A 14,176-nucleotide genomic window follows, 5' to 3' on the forward strand; every position below is an offset into this window, starting at 1 on the left:
ATTTAAAGAAGAAGGCCATGCAAGAGTAAAGAAAAATTTGAGAGACGTTCAGGAGTGGATGGCAAACGAATCACCTAATGTATTGATATGTGGGAAAATTTGCAGTAAATGCCGAAAAAAATTATCACAGAAGTTATCAGAAGATGCTGAAGTAGCCTCTGCTATGCCAGGGACTTCCAAAGAAGATGTAAGTGAAGATGAAATAGCACCTGCTATTGCCCTGGATTATTTAAATAGTAGCCTTCAGTGCTTAGGTGAATCTCCTGTGAAAAAAAGGGACTTCAAAATGAGAAAAATTACCCAAAAGAAAAATTACCCAAAAGAAAAATTGAAAAAGGTAGCCTCAGTTTTGGAGCGTACTTATTTGTTGCAACCTGAAAAAGAAAGAGAGTGCAGAAAGTGAAATCATAGCCCAGCTCAAAGATAAGTTTCATAGTTCAGACAGTATATGTGACAAGACACAGATTCTGACTGTGCTTCCGAAGAGCTGGAGTGTTAGGAAAACCATGAGAGAATTTTCTGCCTCAGATTACATGGTACATTAAGGAAATGTACAGATATTTCAAGGAAATATATCCAGATTGATAAATTGGAATCTCCAAATGTTGTGAATTGCAGCCGAAGCACTGTGTTCTAGCGGGTGCTAATGGAACCCATACTGTATCTATGGCATAGATGAAGTTTCGTACCATTCGTTTCGTTTAGATGAAGTTTTGGTTGACCACTGGCAGGGCAGTTTTAGAGACTTTAACAAAATCAACGGATGATTTCCTAGAAGCATTTTCATCCAGTTTAAAGCATATAATACCACACTCATTCATAACACAAGAGCAGTCACAGTTCTTCAAAACTTCGAAAGAAGAACTCAAAGTGAATGAATATCTTGTGGTTTGTGATTTTGCAGAGAACTACTCCATCATTCAAGATGAAGTTCAAGGGTTTTACTGGAATAACTCAGAAGCCACAATTCATCCATTCGTGGCTTACTATAGAGACGTTACATCTAATAAAATATAACATGTGTCATAAGTAGAATTATCTGACTGCCTTCATCATGATATCGTATGTGTGCATTGTTTCCAGCGCAATTTCATTAATTCCCTGAATTGCCACTTTTTAACTCCAAAGCACATTTACTATTTTTCGGATGGATGTGCTGCCCAATACAAAAACTGAAAAAATTCCATCAATCTGACCTACCATCAGGAAGGCTTTGATGTCACAACAGAATGGCATTTTTTTACAACAGCTCATGGCAAAGGACCTTGTGATGGGGTTGCAGGGACTGTAAAAAGACAAGCCTCACTTGCAAGCCTCAAGAGACCTTTTGATAATCATATATTGGCAGCACAAGAGTTGTTTCAGTGTAGCAAAGTAAATATTCCATCATGTACCTTCAACTATACACCGACTTCCCATCACGATGAAGACATGGCCAAGCTGAAGCAACATTTCGAGGCCCCTGGGGGGATTAGCCCCCCTAGCCCCCATTTTGAAACCACCCCTGGTTTTTACCAATTTTAACTGTATTTTCATTGAAGCTACCCATCATATTGTTTTCTGTAACACTGCAATGATATAGCCATGACATATATAGTTCAACAAAGGGCATTTCATATTTAAGTGGTACTTCTTGCGTTTTGCTTGTGTAGTTCCGTAGACTAATAATTTTTTGGGCATGATGCCTTAAGTGTGCCATCTTGATATTTTGTATTCGTGTAGTAAAATGTATGAGCAATAACATATTTTTTTATTAAAAAAATTGAAGAGGGGGTGTTTTGAGATATTCAAGGTCAAAGGTCAAGGTCAATGACCTCGAGTATTGAAATTATTATAAATAGGCCATGTTGCATATCAATGTAAAGCCCTACATATTACCTTTCCAAAAACATAAGTTTCATTTTTCTACCTTGAATAGAACCGAAATTATAGTCATTTACCTTTAGAGAGACACGCTGAAATTTCGACAAATTTACAACATTTGCGGACCTGTAACTTTTGTCAAAATCATCATATACCTCTACAAATTGGTATTTTTCCATTACTTACCAGTACCATTGAATACACCAAATTTGAAAGAAATCTGAGGTGGTCGGGTTGAGAGGTGTGTTGAATTCACATGGAATGACCCATATACGATTGAAGGACATAAAAAAGCCACTTGTCCATTTGCAGAAGCATTATTCATGAGTAGTAATGCATGCCACCTAGGTGTCACCAAAATCAGTAAACCATCCTCTCCCACCCCTGAACTGCATGTTTATCCTGCCTGCCAATTGGAGGCAGCGCACAAAGCACCACTGTTAAGGTATGAATTTTCATTCATCCAGCCTAGGCCTGGGTCCAATGTTCCTCAACTTCAGTGATAGGAACAATTAAATTGTAGTCAATGTGGCCGGTTGTCCCTTGTCAGACTAGCAGTATTAGTAGCCATTGATTTATTCGCGGTCTTTCGATGCAATAGGCCGTTTCACACCGTTCCTCTCTCATTTTTACTTCTCATATATTTTCTCAACCGTTAGCGAATACATATTCAGCGATTCTTTTATGCCACTGAATGTTCCCTGTGTCCACATGATGTATGAAGTAACTTGATTACTAACAACTCAGTATATTTGGTTTCATTAAAAATATCCATCGCCTAGTCAATGGTATCTTCATTATCTTTTTCTCAAGCTTTTGATTTATTAATGTTTTCCGTGCAAAAACATGTACAGCTCACAATTAGAGTATGCCTCTTTATCAGTAGTGTTGTAACAGTGCGGAGCATTCTTCTCCATGAGAATTAGGAGTCTTGGTGTTTAGAGATAGAAGAATAAAGGCAGTGAGAGAAAAGGAGGTAGGTAGGTAGAAGGAAGATGTGACCCATATAGCTAAGGTCGTCTGCCCTGAACGGAAATTTAGGGAAGGAAGGGTAAAGAGAAGTCAGGTGACAGCATTAGCCCGCTCTGAACAAAAGGATCGGAGGCAGTGGCGGTCTGGCCAGGTTGACAATCGCAGAGAGCTTAGGGGGCCTCCACAATACGCACATCTATCGTGACGCGTAAATGGAAAGATTCAATTAAAAAAGACTCTCGCAAGCAAAAAAGATTACTTGAACCTAAGTTTTTTGCAATTATAAAATTCTGCCTTTTCATTAGTTGCTTTTCACTGTATGCATAATCAATGAACAAAGATTATGGATTTAAAAAAATAAAATAAAGGTTTCGGAAGATAAAACAGAACCTGATGCTTTATTGAAAGGGTTACTTGAAGATGTTATTTTAGAGGTTTTTTTTTACATTTCAGCGTAGTTTCAAGGATATACTCACAAATTGTAAGTAATAAATAATACAGCCGTAATATGTCATTCAATTTTTCAGCTTTAAAATACTCACTTTTCATAGTAATTTTGCTTACAAAATTGATATTTTTCATTAACTTTTATCTGGTTTACTAGAGCAAGAATAGAGTCAAATACATTTACAGGCATATAATTTCCTAACATTTTCCAGGAGAGGACCCCTGAATTCCTTGGTATCCCCAGGCAAGGGCCCCTAATAATCTCAGACTGCACCTGAACAGAAGTGAGCATAGCTTCACATTGCATATCATCGGGTACTGAGGTGCCTTCTATAAATAACTCACGCAGGGATCAAGGTATGTACAAGGTGATTTTTGTATTTTATGCTGCATAAAATAATGTTTACATGCAGTGTGCTTTCTTGGGTTAAAAATAATTCTTAGTGAGAGCTTCTGACAAATGAATAACAGATTAGGCAAACTTTGAAAAATCTCGAGTCATCATCAGGATTTGAACCCAGGCCAACAAGGTGGGAGGTTCATCCTCTCTCCGCCAAAACAAAAGGAGTGGTATGTATTGAATTCTGGGGAGTGGAGACATTGTTCTGTCAAGTACATACGATAAGATAAAATTTTTCAAAAACATTTATTGAAAACTTCACTCCACACAAAATATTTTGCAGTATGCTGGGCAGCATTCAGAGATATAAAATTCATCACTAGTTAACCTGAGCACACAAACCATAGCACCTTGGTGAGACAACTGGATCAAAAAGTTTCGCCAAATATGCTTCACTAATACCCTGGAAAATAAGTTGGTAAAAATCCAGAATAAATTACAATGATAATGAATATTCCAAAGTCAGAGCAGTTTTGTAGAATGCATAACTTGAAATACCTTTTCTAAAAGATACAGCAATCTGTCCAGCAGAATAACAGTTTCGACCACGGGAGCCAGAAACATGCGGATGACGTAGAATACTTTGATTTTTGGCTTGAATGGCTCAAACTTGGAGCAAATACTGTCCACATCAGCTTCAGAAAGCTGGAAAGAAAGAAAGCTGATTAGATTTTAATAGAAACTAATGCTTGTTCTGCTTTTTTTCAACAGTAACACCTCAAATATGTAGTCAAAGAAGGCAGCAGAGATAGCTTTGAGTTAAGGAAAACATTCATTGAGCTATTTGAAACATTTGGATTCCCATTTTTCACTGACTTTGACATGATATTACATCACCATAAGAAATTAAAACACACTTGTTGATTTTGGTTGTATATCAATGAGTGATTATAGCAGGATTTATAAATTAATGTATGGATTGTGGCGATTAATTTGAGTAAAAGAATTACATAGAAAAACTAAATAGAATGAAAAGATATACTTTTTTATTCCTGTACCGCTTAAAAGAGTACTATGGGCTTTTTAATTTAACCAATATATGTACACGTACATCCATGCTCTGAACAGGGGATATCTACCCAGGCGGGACTCGAAACTGCCTGGGTAGATTTCCTGGACATATGAAAAATAATTCAAGTGATTTAATCCGATGTTTTATAAACATCTTGTGTTCTAGAAGGTCAAATAATCAACATTTATCTCTACAACAGAACTCGATAACAGTATAAGCCCAATATGAAGTCCAACTGATATAACGTTTCCCCATGTAAAAGGCTGATCACCAGTTTTCCCAAAAGGTAGTGTCAGCACTATCACCACTGCTGAAGTATCCAAGGGGAGTATGTACTCATTTTCATGCTGCCACTACTGGAATTTGAACCCCAACCAACAGGGTGGAAAGCCAGCACCGCAGCTATCACACCAATCCGATCCCCGGCAAAAGTTTTCTCTGGTGAGTTAGCAGTATGCAGGTCTAAGGAGAACTTCTCAAATCCATGTGATTCACACAAGAAAATATTTAACATACTCACTGTAAAATCTATGCCTAATTTTCCAAAAGCTCGGCTCAAATATTCATACATGCTTAGAACATGATTTCCATTTGTCAAACGTCCTATGCCTTTTCCTTCCAGGAACATTTTTTCAAGTTTTTGGAGTATTCCTTGTTTCACAGTCTCAGGACTGTTGCTGGCCAAGTCCAGAAGCACACATTGCAAGACAGCACGTTGGAAAAGGGAATCCACTGCAATCTAAATGAAACTAGTTGAAAACAATGCATGATAACATACAATAACACCCAAGTGATACACACAGTGAAATAAATTTACTAACTTTCCTCTCACTTATCACACGATCTAGAGATTGCGAGGCTAAGTTCCGAGCATTCCTCCCCAACCAAAACATTTTCTGGCACAGGAATTGACTCATTGGGAATCCGGGGTTGGATTCAAGGGGCACGTCAGCACAATTGCCATTCAGGGATGGGGGGAGGCAGAGCTTGACCCTGCCCAAACAGCAGTCATCAGGAAGATACTTTTCCTCCAGTAAGTTGTAACAGCAGCCAACATTGCAGAGCATACGGATTGGAACATCCGAGGATGACTTTGAGGCGAACAACTCGACACAAGATGGTCCAAGATTCCCACACGTGTGCAAGCCGACCAATGCCACACAGTCAATTTTACCCCAATCCTCCTCCACCTCCTTCAGGAGAAGCCCAACATCCGTTTTTGGAGACACATAAGCAGTTTTCTGCTGGTACAGCGAGCATGCTTCACTTAGTTTTCGGCATATTTTCTCATTTCTAGTTTTTGCTGCGCTAGCAACATTGGAAGCCACGTCAATTCCCAAAACCTTGATTCCGTGAAGAAATGCCAGATTTGAGCCCAAGTATCCCTTACCGCCACCTATGTCAACAACTGCACCAGTCAAACCTTGCTCACTCAAGTATTTTTGAAAAACATTCGCAATAAATTCAGACATTACTGCAACCTCATGTCTCTTTTTTGCAGGAGTTAAATACTGGGGGGATAGATTCAACTTCCCATCATTGGCTCCACACCACTTATCACTATTTAGTTCTAATTTTTCAGTTTTAAAGTATTTCTTAACATCATCTTTAGAGCTCAGTACTTCCAGAGAAAGTCGCCGGCATTGAACGAGATACTGAATCAATGCATGACACTTGACTGTTGAACACCTAGCAAAGTCGTTTAAGCTAACTTCATCTTTCAAACTTCCAACTGCATATGAAATATTTAATGCATCATCCCACGTCATACTGTTCAATTCTTTGGCTATATCTTCTGGAATACGATTCTCCCATATGTTTTCTGAAATGAACGTCACCATGTGGCTATTCAGAAGAAAATCCATTGACTTCAAAAAATCAACCGCACCACCTAAGTATGTCTTCAACCGATCCCCTTCTGGCTCCATGATTTCTACTCCATACAATTAGCTTAAAAAGTTAGCAGCTTATTAGGGTTTCTGCCGTCTTTCGATTTTAATAGTGAGCATACACGTCGATACAGCGCTCTTATTTTATCTCTCTCAAGTGACACATCGATAGAAGAACTATTATTGATGGGAAATGCATTGACATCATCCACTATTTTCTTCAAAACCTTCACGGTTTTATCATTCAGATTTTTTTTGGTGTCTTCGCTTAATTGGTCATTTTCCATTAAAGTTAACAAGGCCGTAGCTACCCCAAAACACTCGCCTAATTCTCTCCCGATTTCGGAGCCCTTATGATAACCCAAATGGAATACTTCAATATCACCGTCATCGGCTCCTTTAGCAAAACCTTCCGCGTAGGCTGAGGCTACCACATGTTCCTCAGTGAGGGCAATTGAGTCAAAAACATCATTTATATCTAATTCTTGTTCCGGATTCGCAGGAGCACATGCCATTTGAGTCAACAGTAAGGTAGGAAAACTAATCAGTAGTACCTCAACAGCCTTTCAGGAAACTGTAAAACAAAATAATCTCTATATAATATCATTTCCAGATAAGAATATAAGACCAGCTATACATCATTGATAACTCAAATAAATAATAATCACAGTTAAATCAAGGGTCATTTAGTGCAGGTCTTGAAAGGCATGAAGGTACCAACAATTAAATCTAATAAAAAAGACAACCAAACGCCAAAACTATAGTATTTCCATACTTATTGTTAGAGTGATCCCTCAATCGGTTTTTATGTCTTCGCCTCTTGACAATGAAGCGAACCCGTTGAAATTGCGATCGCGGTCAATAAAAAGTATGGAAAACTTAAATGAACAGTCTTACTGATATTACGGATTTCCACTTCGTTCGCACGAAGGAGATATAATAAATTAAAACCAATTAAAACAACGTACCTTGTACCCAAGAGGCGTGGAGATTCGAAGGCAAAGTTACGATGATTGAAACTAAAAGTTCCATAAAGTTATAAACATTCGAATTCTGCTTCTGGCACTACTTTTTGGCCGGAAAGACACACTAAAAAATCAACGAATACTCAATTTATTGCGTTCTTTCAGTAAAAATATTTTCACAGATGGTTCCATTCCAATCTCATGAGGCGGATGGGGTAATTCAATTGTTATTAGTGTAGTTTGAGCGAGATAGATCCGTAGTCACAACAGCGACTGAATCTTCTCAAAATTTACAAATATCAAGAGTTGTTAAGGTTTTTGATACAATTTTATAATTTTTTGTTGGGAAAATATTTGCTTCAGTTGCTTATTTTTCTCGGTAATGAACAAAATATACGTATTTTAAACTCTATCTTGACTTATTACCAAAGGTACCAACCGTACTTTTAGTAATATAATAATAAGTTTCCTTAATATAGTATGGACTTAATCCCGACTTGGAGTACGATATCCTGGCATCTGAAATGTTCAAATATAAAACTATAAGAGTTACTTATATTAGAAAGCAATTTTAAAGCATTGTATCGCAAGAAATGACATATGTCTAAGAGACGTTCGACTTGGCAACAACGTCAAATTTCTTAGGTTGGTGCGACTCTCAGAGAAACAAGTGAATGGCTTGAAGCGTTACAGGAGTGCAGAGATTTCGGTGTTGAAATATACTTTAGAAAGTCGAGTATTTCTCTAACTTTTTAGTGAAATATGCCAGTTTTTCAGCCTTCTCTGCTTCAACGATGAAGCCATCCACTAGTAAAGCGGGGCGGTTTGTGCGGAAGAAGGAATTTACGAAGGGACAGAAGAGTTCTTCTCGAACGTTCAGTGAATATAGGTAAGTGTTCTAGTAAATACCTCATTGCGAATTTAAGAATGGAAGTATGTTATTAGCTGAAAATAAATTTTTGTTTCATTTATAGTGTGCGTCCTGTCATGTGTTGGGAATGAGCAAATGAATCGGGTTTTGGCAACCCTAATTATTCCGTCTGTCGCCAATTCCACTTGGAAAAGGTAGGAGCGATCTGTGGGGTCAAAGGTTGAAGATGCAATCGAGTACGGAAGCTGTGGAGGTGGAGAAGCTTCTCACTTTGGCCTTAACACCGTAAGTTTCACCGCATCAGTAAAAAAATGAGGCTATAAGTAGTAGCGTTATTGGTCCCCCGAAACCCAATGTGAATGTTAATTCATTTTTTTTAATGTGCTTTGTGGTTGCATTACGTTCTTTCATATCTCTTGGAAATATTCAGTCGGTGTGCTTTTTATTTCCATGTACATTGCATTCCATGAACATTACCAGTAGTAGGTCCAATATATAAACTAAAATTTAGTAAATGCAGAGGCTTTAATTTTTTTGATGATTACTTTGTTCAAGTGTAATTTTAAATTAAGTTTCATTTAATTTTTTATTGTCCTTCAATGTAATTTGTTATTGGTTCCTTTGGATGAAACCATAATTGATTAAGTGACTGTTGACTGGAATTTGGTGATGTGAGCTATATAAAGTGTTTGATATTTAGAACCAGAGAATTACCACAGATTTACTGTTTTTAACATAGAAAATCAATAACTGCTGGATTGTGTTAATGTGGATTATAAGTTGATTAATTATGGTGATCTGTTATCAGGTCATAGGATTAGAAGTCTATCTAACATATATTTTCAACTACAGTATACTTATCTTAAGTATTTATTCAGCAATTGAAGACAATCTAATTTCTCCTTGATTATCATTCCTTAGTCATTGTTTCTTAAAGAGGTAAAGTACTCAGCACAGCCCTTTTACTGGTGTGCTCAGTGTTGCAACTATTATTCTATGCCATAATTTTACATGCTACTTATTTATCTAAGACTTTCAATATTCTTCGTGGATCAATAACTTTTCTTGATTTCTTAAAGGGATTACCTGTCTCCTCTAACAGCTATTTGCATGTGCTTGCCAGAAGAGGAGTATTAGTTATAATTCAATCAGCTTTGTTTCCGTGGCCATACCCTTTCCACTTATGATGCTCATCCTTCTCTCTCAACTTATTTTTTTATGCAATGTGAAGAAATGTTTTCTCTGTCGTTAATTTTTTAAAAGTCAAGGCTGGACATACTATTTGCAAACCCTTATTCATTTCAAATTCCTAATGTTGCATTGAGTGAATGTTAATGATCACATTGAACTTATATTTCTAAAAGAATTGCATATAATCATATTTTACTAGTGGAAATAATATTGCAGGAAAATGTTCCTATCCATCGACATCATCTCCCTGTTGTTCTTGATGGTTCTGTCCTGATTGTGGTTGCTTTCCTACATTTATCATAATTACAACCTACTTCACTATATCTGGTATGATGTTGGGCACAATATGGTGGAAGTTTTTAATATTAGTACAATTTAAAAGACATTGCAACATTTCCACTGAGTTTTATTATGACAACAACACTTGATAATGTTGTTTGTAGCAATGAAATGCGTTTTGTCATAATAAAACTCAGTGGAAATATTGCAATTTATAATTTTAGTAAGACTTCATTATACATACTGATTAATGTTTTTGTTATGCTAATGAGTTCCAAAGTGGCAAAATGTATTTGTGTCACATTAACCAATGACAGGGTATAAGTGTCTGACACATATACAATGTCCTCCCTAATGTTGAATCAAGAATATCATAAGTTAAGCGGTAGATTACCTCCAATGTTATCATACTATTTCTATTCCTTAGTTTTAATTCCACCCAGTCACAGAAATCTAAGTGCAGTGCATTGGCTAATTAATATGTGGCCCCTCATTCAGTGTACATAATTTATTTCAGTGGCATGACTCCCAGTGAAGAGTCTCCTATGCAATGCAATGATGGAGCTGAGGTAGATATCATTGCCTCTTATGATTATGGATGGCAGAAGAAAGGCAATGGGTAATCATATGACAGTAAACCTGGTAAATTCCATCATATTTTCTGGGAAATAAATTATGTATAAATTGTTCCTCTTTATTATGTTAACAGTTAAAATGTCTTTCTTTTTACATTTACAGGGCATTGGTCTGTCATTGATTACCACTCCAAAAAATTACTTGCGTATTATGTATGCAGCACTATCTGTGCAATGTGTAGAAGACACAGAAGGTGGCAATGTTACAAACCCTGTGGAGTGTTATTTCAAGCTTAATGATTTCCCAAATGGCTACAGCTGGCATTAATATGGAGAAGCTGGTGGAAATACTGGTGGTGGCTACAGCTGGCTCAGTAAATGTGGAACTGAGGGAATAAGATTAAGTACACATGTGAGAGAGTATCAATGGTAAGCCCCATGTTACCATCCAAAGGAGAATAGAGTTTCACAAGTCTATTGAGGCTATTAGTAAATATTTTGAGGAGTTGAGAAAACTTAAAGAGTAGACTGATAAATTATCTTATGCCTTATGTATAGCATGGTTGTAAATGTACATAGTAGAAATGGTCATACTGTAAAGTCTATTAGAGATTTTTTAGCTTCTTTAAGATTCTCCCCACGTCCTCTGGCTTGTGGTAACAGGTGTCTCCTGAGTATTTTAACTAGTATCTTCAGGTTTGCTGCAAGGGTCTAAAGGTTTGCGTGACATAATATTGGGCAATTTTTCCATTTTTTCTTTTGGGTGATTATCTTGTATACTGGTTAATGCGTCAACGCCTTTGAGTGAGAATGACTCTTTAGAAACTCCCTCCTGTATTGTTAGTGGGATTTTGTCAATAGGGCTGATCAATTTCTTTGCGCACCTTGATTGGCAAGAAAATTATGCTGTCCCTCCCAAGGGATTGTTGTTACAAGGGTAGCAAGGATTTTATTATATTTGCATCGGTGAAAGTTATTTTAAAGTACTGTTTAACTAATTGCCATCTAATTACTGAAGGACATTGTGTTCCACTCTATGTATATAAATATCTTTATATATAAAATTAACCTGAAAATGTCCACCAGCTTTTCCATATTATGTAGAAATAAGGTTAAGGCAAATCTGGTGGTCTCCATGTACAATGCTATTGGCTCCTGAAGTTAATCACAATCAAGATCAGCTTACATAGCTAACATTGGTAACATATTCCCTTTCGTATTATATCTTTTGCTCTTACAATGACTTCGGGAACAACCAAAGTTGGTTCACAGGGACTGTAACTTGCCTCCTTACTGTAGCCTTCATTTTTTCTTCTATTCTGCTGGAGTGGGGCATATGCAGTGTTGAATGCTAGCAAAGAAATGTTTCTTTTTAAGACTAGCCTCTGCCCATTTCTTCAAAATTTACTGTGAATGCCTGAAGTGTATTTTTTTAACACTGATTTTAAGGAAAAAATCCCACTACTATGTTGGAAATATGAGGGAACATTATCACAAGCAAGTTAGAGTGATAAGACAGCAGAGAAATACCTCATATACAAACAAATAAAGTATATAGTAGCCAATTTAATGTCTCTTGGGAGCCCTGGCTCTCCTTTTTATGTTCTTAGCCAACATAAACTTTCATGAGTGAAACTGAAATGTGTATTGCTGCATTTATGTAACATTGTAGAGTGCTTTTCTGTAAATATTTTGTAATTTTTGTTATGTATTAATAAGAAATATGCATACCAGAAGTGTAGTAATATATCATTTTTTTGTCTGATTCCTTCCTACAAACCCTAAGTTGGTAGCTATGTGCATATATTTCCAGAATAGGGCCTTGAGATGAAAAGCAGAATATTGAAATTGTATCCAGTTTAACTAAAGGTAAGGGGGTATTGCAGTAGGCATAAAGGTGAATGGCAAGCTTCATTTAGAATAGTGTTATGGAGATTTTAGTAGTTGAAGCTCAATATTGCGATTCTTTAGCTTTTAGTATCTCTGTAATGATGTAAGCAGAAGTCCATTTGGTGTGAATTTCTTGTTCCTAAGGGATTGTTGTAAGGAAATGGCAAGATGCACTTCCTTTTAGACTCAATATGACTATTATTGGAAGATTAATTTATACTTCGGTTACGTTCTATCTAAAGATTAGATTCATTTGATTGCTTCGTGGTTAGTAGTCAGCTCTGCATTCATGACGTGGAAATCTACAGTTACTGGAGCAAGAACTTTCCAACAGAGCAATCTTGTAATTTTGCATTACGTGGAAGAAAAGATAGGTAATTTAAAATCGATGTCGGCCAATGTTAATATATTCGGAGGGCTGGTTCTACATTCATTTTTTCGAAAGGTTTCCTCAAATTCGGTTTAGGCAACAAGATTTAGTAGGTTTTATGCATTGTGGGATGAATTCTGATTTCCAAAAGGGAGATGATTCGACAGAATTTTACCATAAACGAAATGTGTTGTTTGACTTAAGTGTAAACGCATGACTACACTCATAATATCTCGCTTTGAATCCTATCCTTTCGTTTATGTAAGGTTCGGACTGCGTTGACTTAAATATGAAAAGTACCTGTCAATAACTACCTGTTAACGTTGTTCAATAGGTTTCACGCACGGCTCATACCTAAAAGATGGTTTGAGCCACTCGATTTCACCACAAATAGCAAGTTCATTAATGCGGATGGAGAATCGTACTTGTGAAAGTAAATATGCAGACACCTTTAGTATGCGTAAAATCGGTAATATCTTTCCTCCCAAAGCATGCCAAATAATATTTACGTACACATAAGAAATCTCTTTATTCGAAGTTTACAGAAACCCAAATAGTATTAGGAATCGCGAATCTCATATTTCACTTCCCAATGTCCACCACGAAGTAATTTTTGTACTTGGAATTTACTGCGACAATATGGAAAGTCAGTACACTAAACTCTTACGCAATCAATTATATCCAGTAATGCTTATTCCTTGTATGCTGTCGTATGCGATCATGTTTGTTTACGTTTAATTCTAAAGCAGCGTTGCCAAGCCGAATCTTCCGGCATCCGGTCGTCTGCAGGAAATGCCTGTTCGACGAAAAGTTTTTCTTTTATATTTTAATTATACTACCGGTGACCTATAATTTTAATGCAACCAAAAATTCATAAATAAAGTTTACTACACTCAGTTAGTTTTTTGTCGATTTCTATAAACGGGAAATAATTCTTTTTAAATAAATTCTGTCGCCAAAGCGCATGGCTCCTATCTATGCCATGTAAATCAGCTTCTCTTTGCTCACAAATATCTCTGAATTTAGCCCGGTAAGGGGTGTATATTATGATATCACTGGAAAGATCAAGACTTTTTCTTTACAATGAGATAAAAATCATAGAATTCTATGATGATTGATTTTTCGCTCAAACTACCTTAAGGACGCTGTATAGCGCACGGCATCAGAGTCCTCTAGATTGCTCTCTCAACACTACTCTCTCAGTTATTATATAGAGGACTCTGCACGGCATGAATTCGAACAAGAACATACATATGCATGTTCATGAATTCGAAATTATAGATCAGGGACTTCAAACTTCGCAATCAGAAAAGATGGGCTTACAACCATCTATGATCATTGGTTTTATTACAAATCTCTCATCCAGTTTTATGGATTAAAATCTGAGCAGCGCTTTCAAGCAAGACTGATATGAGCTCTCATCTCTTGAGTTAAATTGTAAAAGGAGGCTAC

The 14,176-nt window shown here is 36.7% G+C and overlaps 1 protein-coding gene and 2 long non-coding RNA genes across 3 annotated transcripts; 1 reads left to right on the forward strand and 2 right to left on the reverse strand.

Moving 5' to 3' along the window:
* Positions 1 to 3,909: 3,909 nt before the first annotated feature.
* On the reverse strand, positions 3,910 to 6,786 carry LOC124156468 (probable methyltransferase-like protein 25). Its single transcript, XM_046531040.1, has 4 exons — positions 5,516 to 6,786; positions 5,215 to 5,433; positions 4,181 to 4,327; positions 3,910 to 4,085 (listed from the first exon to the last, which is right to left on the reverse strand). Exons 1-4 carry the CDS (start codon positions 6,620 to 6,622, stop codon positions 4,002 to 4,004), a joined length of 1,557 nt encoding a protein of 518 aa, XP_046386996.1. The 5' UTR covers positions 6,623 to 6,786; the 3' UTR covers positions 3,910 to 4,001.
* A 316-nt stretch (positions 6,787 to 7,102) lies between these two features.
* On the reverse strand, positions 7,103 to 7,781 carry LOC124156471. Its single transcript, XR_006864334.1, has 3 exons — positions 7,552 to 7,781; positions 7,359 to 7,402; positions 7,103 to 7,157 (listed from the first exon to the last, which is right to left on the reverse strand). It is a non-coding gene; the product is annotated as an uncharacterized LOC124156471 (long non-coding RNA).
* Positions 7,782 to 8,122: 341 nt separating this feature from the next.
* Positions 8,123 to 12,200, forward strand: LOC124156469. The gene is made up of 4 exons (XR_006864333.1): positions 8,123 to 8,437; positions 8,523 to 8,704; positions 10,407 to 10,531; positions 10,628 to 12,200. It is a non-coding gene; the product is annotated as an uncharacterized LOC124156469 (long non-coding RNA).
* Positions 12,201 to 14,176: the final 1,976 nt, after the last annotated feature.

This window comes from Ischnura elegans, chromosome 3, assembly GCF_921293095.1.
Source record: "Ischnura elegans chromosome 3, ioIscEleg1.1, whole genome shotgun sequence".
In the NCBI taxonomy this organism is placed as follows: Eukaryota; Metazoa; Arthropoda; class Insecta; order Odonata; family Coenagrionidae; genus Ischnura; species Ischnura elegans.

What these genes read in the sequence shown, in the direction of transcription:
- LOC124156468 (XM_046531040.1), bottom strand. Translation starts at nt 6,622, where the DNA reads ATGGAGCCAGAAGGGGATCGGTTGAAGACATACTTAGGTGGTGCGGTT. An exon ending in AATTAGGCATAGATTTTACA is followed by an intron (nt 4,328 to 5,214) that starts GTGAGTATGTTA and finishes CTTTCTTTCCAG; the next exon opens with CTTTCTGAAGCTGATGTGGA. An exon ending in TGCTGTATCTTTTAGAAAAG is followed by an intron (nt 4,086 to 4,180) that starts GTATTTCAAGTT and finishes CTTATTTTCCAG; the next exon opens with GGTATTAGTGAAGCATATTT.